Genomic DNA, 17,995 nt, shown 5'->3' with positions numbered 1-17,995 from the left:
CTATCCTGAGTCAGTAATCAAAGTTTATGGTTAAAATAAAATATGTCAATTATTCCAGGCGTTCTTGAAAACTAATTACCAATTAAATTTACAACAATCATAAATCTAATCATAAAAAATCAAGTTTAACAGGTTGTCATGTTGAAAAAAAGCACAGCTTCTTTCTTATTTATACAACAGTTTCCTGAAGCAACATTCTATACATGTTGGTGGAAAATAAGCTGTAGATCGACCTGTTCCTGAATGTTTCCAAGAACAGAAAACCACACAAAAGCATCAGTTGCATAGTTGCATGAGTTATTTGACTGTGGCCCTCATTTTATCTCATGTTAATTGTGCCATTGAATGCTTAATTTAGGAAATAAATATCGCAAAGCCAAAACTTACGTTTTGGATAGAGTATAGAAGGGGGTTGGACGATGTGTGAGGCATTGCCGTCCGCTGCGTGTCCTCGGGAATTGTCCAAAACACTGACCAAATATTAACCCCAAAGTTCCCCAATCTGAACACAGGTGGGGATCATAAACACAACACACTAATACCCAAGCTACCAACACCCACAAATTAAAGGCTTGTGAAGAACCTATAGTGGCCCACACAGTGAGGATATACAGATTAAACATTTGCCTCTCCTTTATAATGTACTGGTAAAACTCTTTGCATATTCTGAAGTAACTCTTTTGATAAATTCCCTTCTGTATTGATAAAATGTAAAATTAGAATCATGTTTTTATTGCTGTCTGTGTTGCTGTTAGCAAGATTCACCCTCTCTATTTGTTCTGGTTACCACTGAGAGTAAAAGAAATCCCAAATTTTTGGCTGCCACCAAAACAGGAATAGAGTAGAAATCTTACACTAGCTGTAGTGGCAATTAGGGATCTCCTTCATTTTTGCGGGATTTCCGCTCACTTCCTGCTATGGCTATTGGGCAGGAAGTGAAGGGAAGTTTCCTCGATAGAGCACAAATGGCAAAAACAAAATGGAAAAGGTTATAACCCTACCTTGTATATAACAGAAATCACTGCGCTGGGAATGCGTGCCTAACTACCTGATTGGACCAGCCGCAACAATGTGTATAGGTGAACAAATGTAAAGCAAATATGTTGCGCTCGGTCTATGTGAACCAACTACACACTAAAGTGTTAATAAACAAATCTGTGTAAAATTAAGACAATCTGTGTGAAAAAATTGATGCAAGTGGATTATTTACATATGACTAGAAGGTTCAACACACAAACATAATAAGAATAATACAAATCAACACTGGAACCTTCAGAATTAGAGCTGTGAACAAACTTTGAGAAGGAAGGAGGGGCTCTGTGGTGGCCCTCCAATACTCCTTAAAAAAAATTTGCAAATAAATCAAAACTAAAATAATAACAGCAAAGAAACTGACATTTCAAGGGGCATGTATCATTACATGCATAACCAACGAACAGCACTTAAGAAAGGGCAACTTCCCTCTCTCAGTGACACTTGATCAATCTGTCCGGCAGTCCTCCAAACATTCACTGACAATTCCCCAAGAGGGGCCTTATTAAAAAGGTCTTTTAAGTTCTGATTTTCCAACCCCTTCTAATGTCAAGGATCTCAAGTCTCCCTGATGTTCAGGGAGTCTCCCTCTTTTGGACAGCAGCTCCCTGATGTCTGCGAGAGAGGCAATATCACGGTTTAAATTTTAGTTTTCTGTGTTGTTTTACTACACCGCTAGCCAGAGGTTCGCATGTTTAAGATATACATGCCGAACCAATGAGGTTGATCACTGGCACTAGACATGTGCACTGCCAAAAAATTCGTTTAGTTTCGTTTCGTTTTAAATTCGGATATGTGTTATTTCGTTTTTTCGGGATTCGGGTTTGAAAGTCAATTCGGATTCGGAATTCGGATTCGGACGAAATTCGGTAGCGTTAGTACGAACGTTCGTTTCGTTTTCTGTTCTTATTCGTTTCTTATTCGTTTCGTTCGTTTGCAGCAAAAGTGACATTTGAGGGGGAAAAATATTTTTCTCCTTCTCTAATGTCACTTTGCTGCAACGAACGAAACGAATAAGAAACGAATAAGAAACGAATAAGAACAGAAAACGAAATGAACGTTCGTACTAACGCTACCGAATTTCGGAAATGGAAATTCGGATTCGTTTGCATTCGTTATGTCTGTAATTCGGAATTCGGATACATCCGAATGTCCGAATTTCCGAAAATTCGTCCGAATTTCGATTCGGAACGAATCGCACATGTCTAACTGGCACTAATTCTGAAGGTTCCAGTGTTGATTTGTATTATTCTTATTATGTTTGTGTGTTGAACCTTCTAGTCATATGTAAATAATCCACTTGCATCAATTTTTTCACATGGATTGTCGTAATTTTACACAGATTTGTTTATTAACACCTCAGTGTGTAGTTGGTTCACATAGACCGAGCGCAACATATTTGATTTACATTTATAACCCTACCTTATTTTATTAAAATGTACAAAAAAAGTTTGACATTAGTTCCACTTTAAGAAAGCTTTTCTTATTACTATCCCTTATATGCAGTTGACCATTACAAAGAACATTTACAAATCTATACATACTATTTAAATAACAAATTATGGAGCAGCAAAAAAAGGTGAACGACACACTAAAATTTACTTTAGAGTAAATCTTATTGTAGCACCCTGTAGGCAGGAGTGCTATTGAATTTAATGTTTTCATATTGTATGCAGTCTGATGCTGATTTGTAGTCTATTTTTTTTTCATGAAAAAAGTGTGCCTTTGCACAAAAAAGGTTGAAAAACACTGGTCTATGCTCATCCTGTTTCCTCTAATCAGTCTGTCATTGTTTGCATCTGTCTGCTGCTGGTTGTACCCTGGTCACAAACCAGAGCAACCAAGGAGAGTTTGCTATGATTAGGTATGTCTCCCTAGGGCAGCAATCACTATGGGGTTAATGGCCAGTGGTGCATGCTGGGAGATGACATAAATGCTTGGGGTGGACCATGTGAGCTCTCTCTTCCTCCCCTGGGCCCTGCCTGGGGGGAAGCTGCTATGGACTGTCTAAGATGGCTAGACCTGAAGCCTAGGGACTAGCCATGAGCTTTCACTGCGTCTGGAGGCCCAGTAGTTACTACTGATGACAAGAATGGATATGACTGGTGATCTCTACCTCAAGTACTGCTGCGACAGGTGCTCTTACACAGACTGTCATGTCTGGCTTAAAGGTCCTAGTCTGTGATGGCTGCAGCTACTCAAGGGAGTCTACACCAGCCTGGATGATCCTGATCCTCAATCTCTCTCCCTGAAGTTCATCAATAAAGTTTCCCAGCATCATATCTACACTGTGGACTTCACTTTTATTGGTCACCATAGAGGGTGCTAAGTGCTAATGGGTAAGGTAAATGTGGATACCCCTAAACCTGGCAATTATTGTGCTGCGGTAACCCATAGCAACCGACCTTGCGTCCTAGGTATTATGTTGCTCAAGGTGTACTGGTGTGCTGTGTACTCATTGATTGAGGTTCATCACAGAGGAAAGACAGACCCATCATACTGTTATATGCTCCTCCTTAGGGGGTGTGCTACACTATGGTAATTATTTAGAACCTGTATAACTTACTACAGTTTCCCTTTAACTGGCTGTACTATGTATTTTACAAATAACATCCCACATTTAAAAAAAAACAACTTTAACTCTAAAAAAGAGGTTTTGGCTGGAGTCGGCCTTTAATTGGACCAGAGCTCTTGAAAGAAACAAATACACTTTTCCATTTGTTCAAATATGTTACATTTTATTTGATTTGCTCTGAGGAATTCTGCACTGCTAGATCAGGCAGACGAAACTTCAATTAGCAATGACCCTTTCACGTCACTGAACTTTTCAGATGTCAAGTCCACCAGGAGATACCTTGGACCACTTCGGTACGGGGTGATGTAGAAATTTGTCATTGATCGCTGATTCTTTTTTAAACAAGGTACCCTGTAAACACACGTGCATAGATATATAAATATACTGTATAATACATACACTTCAACTGTCCCTTACCTCTTTCAGCAAGGGTGCAGTAATGAACCAGGGAGCCTGGCAGGTGTTCATGTGACCACCCGCCCAGCTTCCTGATTGGATGGGAAGCCTGGGAGGCCGCAGCCATTCTCCCTCACAGCTTCCCAGGCCCAGAGGACTGCGGTTGTTATGTGAGGAATTATTGCTATCCCAACATGTGTAGCGCGATCGTTGTTTTGGTACATAGGCACACTCAACGCCTTTTACGTGAATGCACGCTCGCTGGGGTGGGGGGACTTAAAAAAAAGTGTATTATTATTTTTACATTTATTTTATATTATTTTTTAAAACTGTTTTTTTTTAACTTTACTTTAATTGCTATCACATAGGGGACTTACAAGCCCCCTATGTGATAGCATAGGGGCCCTATAATATCATCTTCATACTTACTCAATCCTTATAGGCTCTTTTACCAGCCCACTGCCTTCCACTGTCAGAATGGTGTTCTCAGCATCCTCCGAAAGGGGATTGATGAAAATAATCTCTATATTGAAAGGCTGATTTTTGTGTGCTTGACCTGTAGCCTGTAAAGAGAAAAAAAACCAAACATAAGTCTTCTTTTCATACAAACAGTAGATAAAGGGTCCGTCCACCAAAAACTGATATTTTATTTATAGGAATAATGTGGTGGGCTGGGTCAGCCCATGGATTCTTCTATTTCTTTTGGAATCTGCTAAGAGATCTCCATGCCTACCTGAACTACCCATTGGGTTTTGGGCCTGGGTGTCATCCCACCTTGGAGGATTCCCACTCATCCAGAATATGAACTAAATTAAAACAAAAAACAACAGGGAGAGTGGGAACCCCTTATAGTGTCCATGGTAGGTGTGCAGACCAGGGACCAGAGCACATATGGTGCCTCTGGAGATAAATCAAATTATTAGGTAATTTAACTTCACAATATCTACCAAAAAATGAAATATTAGTTGTAGGTGGACTGGCCCTTTAATTGACAAGAGTTTTAAGTTATTATACCTTTATCACAATGGGCTGGGAGCCCAGCTTCATCACTGATTCCACCAGTAGTTTTCCTCCTTTCTCATCTTCACACAGAGCAACAGCTTTGATCATGTTATCTGTAGTTATTGCGGCTTCATACTGAGTGTATGTTATTGTAAAAGGTATTTTTTTCTCTAAAAGAATGAAAAAGCAAAATGAGTTTGAACTATGGACCATGAGATATGGTCCATGGTATGAGATACCTGCAGAGTAAATCCTTATTTTCAAGTGAGCTGGTATCACTCTAAAGCTACTCAATTACTGAATTGTTAGGGGTCTATTATGATCCCACTGTACTTTCTCCTTTCTACTAAAGTGTTTATAATTTAGGAAGACCCAGTCACCAGACCATTAATTTCAACAAAATTTCCATCATCCAAATATACGGTATTTGCATTTAATGTGCTTTCAGCATGTTATTTACCAATAAAAGCCTCCTTTGTGTAGACATCCAAAAACCCTGAGACTGCTGCTGGGTACCACCATCTTGGATGAGGAGGGGGCTATGATGTGGAAGAAGGAAGTGGGCTGTGCTAGGGAATTAAAGGAGAACTATGGGGTTAAGGCTTTTCCCCATAGTTCTTCTTAGGGTAACGGGAGCACACAAACTAGCGTCCTCCCGTCACCCTAAGCTCAGTATACTGTGAGCTACAGCTCGCGGTATACCGAGACGCCACAGTATACCGGGAGCTACAGCTTGCAGTATACTGAGACGCCGCAGCTGAAGCGGATCCCGACAATTATGTCTGGATCCGCCCAGATGCATGAGTGACATCTGGCTCTGTCTATCTAGAGGCAGAGCCAGCTGTACCCGCCCCCTCCCCCGTCCGTTCAAAGAGCTGTGACAGGATCGAGAAGTGAGCGAACACCTGTATGTGTTTGCTCACTTCCCGATCTACTGAGCCAACCTGTGACAGTCTCATTGTCACAGGTCAGCTAGAACTATGAGGTGAGTGAAAAGCACTCACCTCATAGTTCTCCTTTAACTTTCCTAGAATAGTCAAACAGTCTAGCAAATACAAAGGTACATTGCAAGTGAATGAAAAAAATACATATATAAACAAAATAAAGGTCGAGAAGACTATGCAGTCTTCTCCTTAGGATCTTTCCGCTGAAGATGATGGGTGCTCTTGCCATCAGTAGTGCCCTTGAAAATAGTATCTGGTAGATTTAATGAGATGTTGTCCCTAGAAGGCCATGTGAATCAGATGCTTCTTGGATGCAGGTTCTGCAATCCAGCACTTTAACCAAATTGTCCTATGCATGTGTACTGAAAGGATGTGAGATATAAGCTGGTAAACATCTAGGAGACCGTCACAAATTAAGTTTAAAGCTACAGCCCTTTGCTATATGTGTTTTATAATTAAATGATCAACCACAGCAGTGGCAAGATCTGTTTTAAAGGATTTTAACCAGACAGCCATGATTTGGCACAGTAAAGTCACAGCCAAAATGGGGCGAAGAGGAGGACTCAACAGTGAGAACATATTTTTGCAAAAGGGCTTCTAACCGCTAATTAGTTGGGTTCTTAAAGGCAGGGGCATCCTCCACCGTGGTAGCCACTTTGTTAAAGTAGGACATTGCTGCATCCACAGTGACGGTAAACCACTTTTGCACAAAGACCTCCCTAAATGGGTACAAGGGTTGGTTAACTCTGCAGTTAATCATTTACACAGAATAATAGCTGCCACCACGTGTTTTAACAGAAATACGCACTGTTACCAGCAAATACTGGGACAAGTCAAGACTTAAGCAATGTCTGTGATGCTCACTGTCCTACAGACAGAAATATAACAGGATTTTACAATATGGTAGCTCTCTTTACAGAGACTAGGATACTTTAAGTTCAAATTTACAGCGTAGAGATAAGCCTAATGATTTTAAAATATCGTTTTTAATAAAATAAATGGTGCAGAAAAAATTACAAAAAGAGAGACAAATAATACAATAGTAAAAAATGACAGTACTTTAGAAAGTCCTTGGTTCTATGGTTTCAGGCAGAGTCCAGTCAATGAAACAGAAAATAGATCAGGGATTGGCTCTTCTGGAGTTTTCTTGATGGAAAACGAGAGCTTGACTCTTCTTGATGGTAATAGCTTTCTCTTGATGATCAATGAGAGCTGCCAGCTGCCTTGTGCAACAGCTTTTTGTGGGGCCTCTAGAAGCTGTCACTGAGCCAGCTCCCACCAAATCATAAAGGCTCAGGGGGGAGGCAACAGGCTGAAGTGCTTTATGATCTCTCCCCTGCCCCTCCCAGAATGTGAGCTTCACAAAAGTAGCAGTATTTTGATATACTAACATGTTACCACTTGATAAACAATAGATTATTGTGTGTAATGGAATTAGCTTTCTATAGATACCAGACCTGTGATGTATGCCTCCCTCTGAAGGAGCAATGTGTGTCTTCAGGCCTCTGGCCCAGAGTGTTTAGTACAGCTGCTATCAGTATTGTCTGAAACATTTATAAATGTAGTGGTTATTAATGTATCACCTCCAGGTCCAAAGTTATGAATACCGAGTGACATTTTGAAACTGGCAGGGTGAGTTGAGAGTCATTTGCTCATTATCAGTCCATGTTTGTGGATTAACTGGGTCTGTCAAGTGTCATCCCTTTACAACTAAGACCATAAAACAGCCAGGCCTGAACAAACAACTTGGGTACTTAGCAGACTGTGGAATGTGAAGGATTTCCCTTTAAAGAGCCTTTAGACAGGGTGTTTAACCCCTTCATGACGGGAGACGTACACTGTACGTCCCGCCACAAAGGGACCTGATGACTCGTCACGTACACCGTACGTGACAAGTTATTTGCTGCACTATAGATAGATCTATAGATATCTCTCTCAAGCTATACTGGCTTTTTTTTCTTTCACTTTCAGGGATACATAATGTATCTATTCCTGAAAGAAGAATGTTTCAGTTTTCTGATGGTTGTTGGAACAATCAGAAAACTAGTGACAGCTGAATCCTGAACTGCTGCAGGATCAGTGTCACTAACTTATTATCGGCTGTTCTGAAGTTTGAAGCAGCCTGATAATAACCAAAAATGTAATAATTTATAAATAATATATTAAATTGTGAAAAGTGCAAAAAAACATAAAAAAAAAAAATAAGGAATAAATGAATGTATTTATTGCATTTTTTTTAGCTGTGCTGGTTTTGTAAAAAAATACTACAAATCAAAACCTGGAAAAAAGTGTTTTTTTTACGTTTTTTCCTTTTTTTAATATTTTATTTGTCCTAAGTGAGGCGTTAGACACACATATGTGATATAAATATGTATCCCTATCTGTCCTCTAAAAAACAATATATAATATGTGTGGGTGCACTTTGTAAGAAAGTATATTACTGACGTGAAAGAATCATACAGCAAAAATTACAAAAGTGTGTCAGTCATTTACGAACAGAAACTAAAAACAAGCTCAGTCATGAAGGGGTTAATCCGTATCTGACTTGATCATATCCAGAAGTAGCTTATTCCAGAAAACTGAGAGAACAAGGGATTTCCTCATTAGTATTGGGGTGCCCAGACCTCATTACCATCAAAGGGAGGGCTAGGTGAAATATCATAAAAGTTTCAGCCCTCCTCTCTCACACCCCTGGGCATTTCTGATTTGGTGGAGACTGACTCAGTGACACCCTCTAAAAGGCCCACAAAAAGCTGTTGCAAAAGGCAGCTGGAGATCCCCTTTACCACCAAGAATAGAACATCTGCCAAAAGATTTATTTTTAGAAATCTATGGATCTCAGATCCAGTTTATGTTTCACTGAATACCTAGAACCGAGGACTTTGCTAAGTAATTACATGTTTTTCCCTTTTTGTTATACTGCTGTATTATTTGTCTCTTTTATGTAACATATTTTCTGTATATTTTCCTGCACCTTTTCCTTTAGAATTGTTAAGCTAATCTCTATGCTCTAAATTAGAATTTAAATAATTATTGTCTCTGTGAAGAGGGCTACTATATTGTAAAACCTTTTATACTCCTGTCTGGAGGGACAGTAAGCATCTCAGACATTGCTCAAGGCAGGGATTGTCACAGCATTTGCTGGGAGTGGTACATGCTTCTGTTAAAACACATGGTGGCAGCTATAGCTTGTGTGTGTAAAGGGTTAACTGCAGAGTTAACCAACCCTCAGTCTACTGGCCTTAGATTGTTGTCCTGCGAGCTGGAAAATCGCTGTGCAGAATGAGGCAGAGAGTGCCATCATCACACCAATTACTACCTCCTATGTTTAAAGAAGAACTATGGGGCAATGTTTTTTCCCATAGTTCTCCTCAGGGTTACAGGAGGACATATACTGTGTCTTCCCGTGATCCAAAACTCAGCATATAGTAGGCTGTTGCCTGCTGTATGCTGAGAGCGCCACTGCCGGGACAGTCACCGATTTCTGCAGGGAGATGATCAAGAAGTGAGCGGATCAACGGTATGTTTTCACTCACTTCCCGATCAATAGAGCCTGTAATTGTCCTTTAACCCACAAAGGAGGGGGAGGTCTTTGGGCATTGAACACATTGGCTGTTCTGTGTTGTTGTTAGTGAACCTATTCTAATAATACATGTATTGGACTCTTGAACTGTCTTGTTTGGAACTTCCATTAGATTTTATATATACATGTATCGAGGTTATCACTTTGCTCTCTCTGCTGCTGTCTGCTGTCTGGATGTTTCTTGTCAGCTCATTCACATGCAGGACATCTGATTGGCTACAAGTTATACCCCTTACCCTCCCTGCTGTAAAGTGAATGGCAGGAGGCTGAAATGAAGTCAGATTTAGGTATTTACACAAGCCACATTCAAAATGAATTTAATTATTTGTATTGACTACATAACTGCTCAGAAGGTGTTGAAATTGATATAACTAGAGTTCAGCTTTAAGGGAAATTTTGCTTTCAGGGACATGTATGTCACATTACTAACCTCCTTCTAAAAATTCTACTTTCTTGGGTGTCATACTGTTCCAATCATATTAATACTTTCTGAGTCACTCACCTGAAACTAGAAATTGTGACTTACCTCAGACTTCTCTTTCTGAACACTTGTTGCCAGGAGCAACTTAGTGTTTAAGTCAGAGAATTGTCATGGCTGCCTGGCAACTAGCAGTTTTAGAAAGAGGTCAGAAATATCTGCCCCCAAATTTATTTCCACATCGGTTTGCCTTTTCAAATGATAGTTTCCTGTAAATGTGTTGATAGTCATAAGTCAGGCAGTAGTAGTAACTTCTGCTGAAAGGGTCTGTCCACCCAAAATTTTCATTTTAACAAACACTGGAAAGATGGACAAACCTGACAGTTTCTTAAAGGGGAACCTATTGGTTGGATCTTTGCACTTGAGCTGCTGAGTCTGCACCCTTACTGTGGCCATGTTGAGGGTTTCCCACTCTCCATATTTGATTTAAAAAAAATATTTTAGAGAATGCAACAAGAGTAGCTGATACACACAAAGTGAGGGAGGACCAACCAAAACTCCCAGGAAGACAGGAGCATGCTACGGATTTATGACAGGGAGCTCTTGCTGTTGGAGTATCCAACACATAGGAAGCCAGGGGCTGACTCAGGCGGACAGGTTCCACCAATTGTTAAAATATCACTTTTGGGTGTGCTGGCATTACATATGTGTATGCAAACCATGCAAGCATACCTTCTTTAGGTTCCAAGGTAACAGTCTGGGCTTCACTTAGGATCGCTTTCACTGGTGCATTAGTATATACAATAGCGTTAGCAGTCATCTTGAGTTGTAGGTTTATCTTGACTGAACTTGTGCTTCTCAGTACCAGTGTGAAGGTGACATCATGACCAACCAGTGGGTCAGTGCTCTGTGTAAAAGCACCCTCAAAATCTGGTTTTGGCACCGGCTCTGTGTTGGTGGCTGAGAATGCAACAGTGGCAGGAGCAGCAGGAAGTCTGGACCTCGTGGAGGACATGAGTGACTCGGCTTTCTTGAAAATCTCCCTTTCTTTATTGCTTCCTGAAAACACAGAATTGTATAATTTCCTTAGTGAGAGTTATGAATGGCTTAAAGGAAACCAGTACTGAGAGAAATACTTGGCCTGCTTTTGCTAATCCTCTTCTATAAATACTAGATGCCCACTGTCTCTGGTTTCAATACTTTCTGAGTCACTGACTTGTAATCTCTGTGCTTCTTTGGATCAGAGACAAATCAAAACAGATCTAAGGACTTGTTTCAGGTCAGTGCCACTGAAAGTATTGAAGGCACTGGATCACCATGACAGTCAGGCAGTTAGCATTCTCAGAAGAGGAGACCAGCAATTGCAGCCACCATATGCATGAAAGTTATAGCTTATGGCTTAAAGAAGAACTAAGGGATTTATTAAAATTAACCCTTGCAGTGGGGCTACCCCCATACTGCAAGGGTTAAGTGTTTGTTTTGGGTCTGTTGGCAACAAAAAAGATGGTACACTCACCTGATCCTTGGTCCTGCAGCACTGAGCACTCACCTATCTCCCCCTATGCTGTGGTATGTCCCTCGGAGTTCTCATGTCTAATGGACCTGCATTAGACGTGCAGGTTCTTAGACTGCTGTTGCCCGGGAGGAGAAGAGGCTGATCTAGCAGCTAGGTGAGACCAAGAGTCAAGTGACTATATCTTCTTTATTTACATCTTAGACCTAAATGAGCAGGTAACCCTTGCAGTGGGGGGGGAGTAGCTCACTGCAAGGGTACATTTTAATACATTCTGAAGTTCTTCTTCAAAGTAGCACCAAAGCCAACACTTTTTTTTGTTTTGGAAAAAAGTTAAAGAGGGTTATAACCCCATTAGCTGTATATCATTGGGGAGATTTCCCTTTACTTCATCTCTGATAGCCATAACAGGAAGTGAGAGGAAATCTCTCCATGGGTTGGCACGCTATTCCTGTTCTGATGACAACCCAAAAATTGTAATTTTCTTTCACAGTCACCAGGACAAATAGAGAGGGTGAATCTCACGGACAGCAATGACAGGTGGTCTAGCCCCTCTCCACTCTATACAGAATATACAGGAGATTTTAACAATACAGTGTCAAAGGAAGGCCAAATGTTTAATTTGTAGCTTTCAGAGTGAAGATCACTTAACTCCAAAGTGTGTTCTAACAGGACAGCAGACAATTAGCATAGTCTAGAGGTAAACATTTTCTCTTAAAATTTGAGATAAATGTGTATATTTCAGATATTTCAGACAAATATAATAATTAATAACTCCCATTCCGTGCAGTGCACAATCATAAAACCTTCTGCAAAATCCTGGCTGCACATAGAGAAGATGTTAGACTCCAAACTTTATTGTAAAATATTGTGTACTTAATATTTGGGTCTTTTCACATTGTTGGAGCTGATTCTGAAAGGTGTTTGATGTGCATAGCATAACCACAGCTGAAACCATTGCTCTTACTTTCAGATTTATCATTAATACCTTGGCACAATTGTGAGCGTTTGAAGATTTTGATAACCAACAACCTACTTGTGCTAATTGGGTAGATGCAACGGCTATCCTATTCCATCCAAATGGATAGCCTAAGTGGATTGCAGCTAACATTGATCTCAAAAGGTATTAAAATGGAGATCAGTAATCAAATCCTGGTCACATCTGAGGGTTTCATCTACCTTGGGGGGGTATGGTCTGCGTGTTTCATTCAACCCCAAGAGGAGGAGAAATACTTTTTCTGTAAACGTTATCCCTTTTTTTATACCGTTTGCTTTGGTGTACCTCAGGGTCCATTCACACTGGAGTGTTTCGCTAAGCTCACATTACAGTACATTTTGCGTAGGCTATTGCATAAGGTGCCCAGCATGTGGTATCGTGTGCTAGGTACGTTGAAATTTATTTCAGTGCACTTCTCAGCGGCCGTGCGTTGCAGCGCAATAAAAAAAAGTAGGGCATGTACTACTTCTTCTCACCACACGACACCGCAACGCAGAAGGTGCACTTGGCTGCCACTGACACTAATGGCCACTGACACTAATGGCCGCGCACCTAGCACATGGTACTGCACACTAGATGTGATATGTAATGTAATTGTAAATAATGTAATATGTAAAGAGTAGGGGTGAGCTGAGTGTTCGATTTGAACATCAGTTTGAATCGAACATCGGCAGTTCGAGCGCTCACGGAACGCCAAACTTTATGGGATGTTTACGGTTTGTTCGACCGCGGACATTCCATAATGCAAAATGCCCACTGAAGCTCTGATTTGTTAAAGTCTTGCACCTGAACACAGGTGCAAGACTTTGCCCAATCAGGGCTCAGCAAAAGAGGGGCCTGAAGGAGAAAGTTCTCTATCAGGTCCCCCATGCTGATTGACAGCAGGCAGTGGGCGGGTGCAACAGCCAGCTTGCTTTCGGCTATTGCATTTTATAATATCCAATAGCAGGCTGGGTATGGCTCCCAGCCTGCATTGAAGAGGAGGCAGGGGGGCGGGGCAGAGGAGCCGGATCGCAGAAGAAGCCGGCGGACCAGGGAACCGGAGGCCGGGACAGCAGCGGAGGTACGGGGGGCAGCGAAGGCATGCAGTGGTCAGTGTCCCCGCCAACACAGGCACAGAGAGCAGCGGGGATTTGAAGGGACACAGGCCGCTGCAGGCAACAGTTCTTCTAAATATACCAGCAGCTGTCAGTACATTTAGGAGGAGAACTGTGGACCCGTTCGACCCCTATTCACTTGCATTGAGTTCGAGTTCATATTCAAACTTTTCGGCCGTTCGAATGTTCGAATACGAACCGAACACAGTGGTGTTCGGCTCATCACTAGTGAAGAGGGTATTTCTTTTAAAAGGGCAAGTAATTTCCACCTCCTTCCTGTGGTGTCTATAAGACAAGCAGTGAAGAGAGATCTCCCCAATGGTGAGTTTACCATTCCCTACTACATCTATGTAGCCCTGATGTAGTGTGGGCTAAACTCAAAAACATTTTGGCTTTAGATACACGTTGTACTGATTTGTCAATACAGAAACACTGGGGGGGATTTATCAAAACCAGGGCAAAGCAAGCAATATCTGGAACAACTGCCCATGGCAACCAATCAGCATCTTTCACTTTCAAATCTTAACTGCACAAACTGAAACGAGAAGCTGAAAGGTTGCAATGGGCAACTGCTTCAGATTCTTTCTGTTCCAGTTTTGATGAATTCCCCCCATTGACGCTGTTATTGCTAAGGTCTCTCTTTTTGGAAAGTTCTAATTTCCTGGACGGCGTATGGACTCTTGCATTTTTACTTTGAGTTAATTATTGACACAGGAAACCAGGTAAGGTCTTCTGACTTTTGTTGTATATTGTAGATATGTGTTTCATGACAGCGACTCAGGATGTTTCTAAGCCCGTAGTTGTTTCCAAAAGTGGTCAGCAAAGGTAGTCTCCAAATTTCTCCCATGACAGATCTAGTTTGTATGCCAACACAGTTTATGTACTTGGGCAAGACCATACTCCATATGCATTAAAGCTGAAGTATGATTTGCTTATATTGTGCTTTCTCTGGTACCTCCCCCTCAACATGCTAATTACATTTTTAAAGAAAACCTTTCTGTTTTCACAACATGCCTTATTTTTAGATCCAATGACATCATCACCCTGTGCATCTTATGCAATGCAGGCAGATTATTATAGCCAGAATAAAATAAAGGAAGTTACATTGAAAAATATATATTTAAAACACAATGTTGTAGTACTTTAATATCACCACTAGATGTCAGTATGGTACTAATGAGTTGTGTTATACATGTTTTCTTCCTCTGCATGGTTAAGCATAATTAATGTGCAACTGAAGCCAGTTCTGGATAGGGTGGAGAGGGATTAGAACACCTGTCAGGTTTTTATTGCTGTCTGTGTCCTCGTTATTTGTCTGTGTCCTCTCCATTTGTCCTGGTGACTGTTATCACTGAAAGTGAAAGAAAATCTCAAATTTAAGGTTGTCATCAGAACAGAAATAGATGGGAAATCTTCGAATAGGGACACTAGTTCTGGTGACCCTGCCGATCATCAGGGAATTTCTCTCACTTTTTCTTACTTCCTGTTGTGGCTATCGGACAGATGCAGATGGTAGATAAAAGGTGTTAGGGGTTATAAGCCTCCCTTACCAGCCAAAGTGAGAAAAAAAAGTTTAGGCTTCAGTTCTACTTCACACCTAACTGTTGAAGTGCATTGTGGTAACACAAGCATGTTAACACTGTGCATTGCCATGCGCTGTGTTCGGGAGGGAACCCCCCCCCCCAGCCCAGAAATTAGATGTGCACCTCCAGTACACAACTATCAGCATGGGGCATTTGAATGCCATTTTGAATGAATGGCACTACATCACATCATTCCAAGTAATTATGTTTATGTGTGTTTTACATGCATTCCCGTATGTTGCATTGAAGAAAAATGCAGACTTCGCTATCCAGGGCTCCATTTGAGTGATTTCACCTCACTTCCTGTTCACCAGACACATACTAACCAACATTATGCTCCCAGATGCCGGGACACTGTTAATGCCAGCTATGGTTCACATTTCATTCACCCACTTTCCAGGTGGGTGTGCCCAAATCATTTCCACTTTACAAGTTGGTCCCTCCCAGACTTTGCCTCTATATATGTGGAACCACCCATCAAACTCACTTTGTGGGTTGGTGCCACACAGACCTTGCCTCTAAATATGCGGGGGGCGTCCATTCACAACCTGGATCCACACAATTAATGCATTTTCTAGTTGCTGTGTATGTGTAGTAACTCAAATAAGGTCAATTCTGTGATCCCAGGACATGGCTTGAGACACAGCATTGGTGGTACAGGCCAAGATACAGGACTGCCATAGCAAATCCAGGACAGTTGGCATGTATGCAGACAGTAGGTGACGATGAATCACCAATGGCAACACAAAAATAAGAATGGGATTTGTTTTTTGTACATTAGGTGAAGTCTAGCACTCTTGTCAGATTTTTCTTGCTGTCTGTGCCCTAGGTGCAGATTTTCTCTCACTTCCTGTCTGGGGAAACTGTTGTCAGCAGGGCAGGAAGTGCAGGTAAATCTCTCCAATGGAGTGCCTGATACCAATAAAACCAGATAGGGGTTCCAACCCTTTCCCAATCTATCCAAAGTAAAAAAAGAAAAGTAATACAGTATACTAATTGGACATACTCTTTAAATGTAAAGATTTGATGTTTAGCCATCAGAAGAAGTTTAGATTCGCCACTACAATGACTCTATAGAAGTGCATTGTTTTCAACAAGTCGCCCAACTTCTAGATTTGCATTGTGAGGAGTAACAGTAAAGCTCAACCATTGTGTAGCACTGTTAAGAAGGAAGCAGCGCATGTACTGTGTATGTAATGAACAAACATGGCTTACCCCAAGCACATATATAATTACAAACTATACAGTACATAGAATCAATAAAAACATGTTTTTTTAAAGTAATAACAGTGTATATTACTTTGTAATATATACACTATACACTGTAATATACGGTGTATATTACAGTGTATTGGATTTTCTTATATAAAGCTGATCTCTTTCATATAAGGGATGGGTGAATTTGCCTAGGTTCAGTTCACAATGATTTTGCAAATCTTGCTCGAGCTTTGCCAACTTAGCAACAAACCCCATTGAAGTCTACAGGGTGTGCATCTTGTTTTTCATTTTTGGCCATTTGTAGGACTAATAAGCAAGTTATTGTCAAACAAAAACTTGTGAAGCTGGGCACTGGTATGGGAAACTCGTACCAATGCCAACATTTAAAATATCATTTTTTTAAAATGGAGAAAAAAAATATATCAGTATTTTTCCAGACACAGAATTGTTTGCTCCAATCAACAGCTCCACCACACACAGACAATATGGATACTGTGAGCCCACCTTTTTTTATATAAAGGGAGCTGGGCTGCTGGTCATTCCTTCAAACTTTGGGCTCTTGTGACTCTGATGGGGAAGCAGGATATGCACTGCATTATTGGGTTTTTCCTTATTTCTGGTAGTGACCCTGCCAAAGTTTCAGCCATGGATTTCACTGGAAACTCATGGTAGTGGGGAACCCAAACCTCATCCCTTGCCATATGTACCATACATCTAAAAACACATTAAAAACATTCCTTTTGAAGAGGTTTACATATATTGTATAATTGAGTATGGTAAAGAGACCTATAATGCCTCTACATAAATAATATCCTACGCTGGTGGCCACAGTTAGCATTGAAGTCCATTGATAAGTCAGGTTGATGGCCAAAGACCTTACTGCTCAATGACCATCCTGAGATAGCCACCCACCAGCACTGGTAGTAGAGCTTATAGAATTAGCTGGGTGTCCACCAAATGAACCTCATAGCAGATGTGAGTGCCTTTCAACTGCTTGAATGTTAGGAAAATAATTATACATGCATATTGAAATGTATGGTTTAATTTAGAAAATATATTATTAAAAAAGTAACAGTAATGGCTGACTGTACCTTCCGGATACTTATATTTGTTGGTTACGTCGACACGTTTATTTGAACCGACGGCCTTGGTGCTGGTAAATTTTCCGATTGCACTAGTTTGCGTGCGTAATTTTCTTCGCTCATTAGATTGAACCAACCAGTCTATTTTGTCACCATTCACTTCACAAAATACAAAAGGAGTATCATACGGCTGGTCCATATCACCTTCCTTAATAGCGTTCACAGAGCACGGCCCCAAGCGGAATGAACCTGAATGGTATAAACACATTCACACATATGGTTTAAATGGTCTTTACCTCTTTGTGGAGAAACCTTTAAGTATTCATTCTGTTTTGGTTGGCCATGTCTTGTCATGTGTAGCTAAGCCTTGATTCTCAGCAACTGTGCCTATTTGCAGCCATCAGATATTCATTACAGATAGTGGATTCCCTCACTACTAAGGGGTCCAAAGGTTCACTTCTTGTATACAGGGCTGGATTTATTCTCTCTGCTGCTCCAAGGCCAGGTTCCTCAATGCGCCCCCCTACCCGCCAAACCCCCCCCCCCCCCCGGGCA

General features: G+C 41.0%; 1 protein-coding gene across 1 annotated transcript in view; it reads right to left on the bottom strand.

The window, feature by feature from the left end:
* Positions 1-3,769: 3,769 nt before the first annotated feature.
* LOC108793386 (protein-glutamine gamma-glutamyltransferase 6-like) overlaps positions 3,770-17,995 on the bottom strand; it is a 39,534-nt gene continuing 25,308 nt past the window's right edge. Inside the window, exons 9-13 of the mRNA XM_018564315.1 lie at positions 17,450-17,689; positions 10,683-11,009; positions 5,018-5,175; positions 4,433-4,566; positions 3,770-3,958 (exon numbers count right to left, since the gene is read on the bottom strand). Coding sequence (XP_018419817.1) covers positions 3,808-3,958; positions 4,433-4,566; positions 5,018-5,175; positions 10,683-11,009; positions 17,450-17,689 — 1,010 coding nt within the window. The 3' untranslated portion in view covers positions 3,770-3,807. The remainder of the gene's footprint in view (positions 3,959-4,432; positions 4,567-5,017; positions 5,176-10,682; positions 11,010-17,449; positions 17,690-17,995) is intronic.

This window comes from Nanorana parkeri, unplaced genomic scaffold (genome assembly GCF_000935625.1).
Source record: "Nanorana parkeri isolate BGI_ZX_2015 unplaced genomic scaffold, ASM93562v1 scaffold743, whole genome shotgun sequence".
Classification (NCBI taxonomy): domain Eukaryota; kingdom Metazoa; phylum Chordata; class Amphibia; order Anura; family Dicroglossidae; genus Nanorana; species Nanorana parkeri.
The sequence above is the reverse complement of the archived record's forward strand: the minus strand, read 5'-3'. Positions and strand labels throughout refer to the sequence as shown.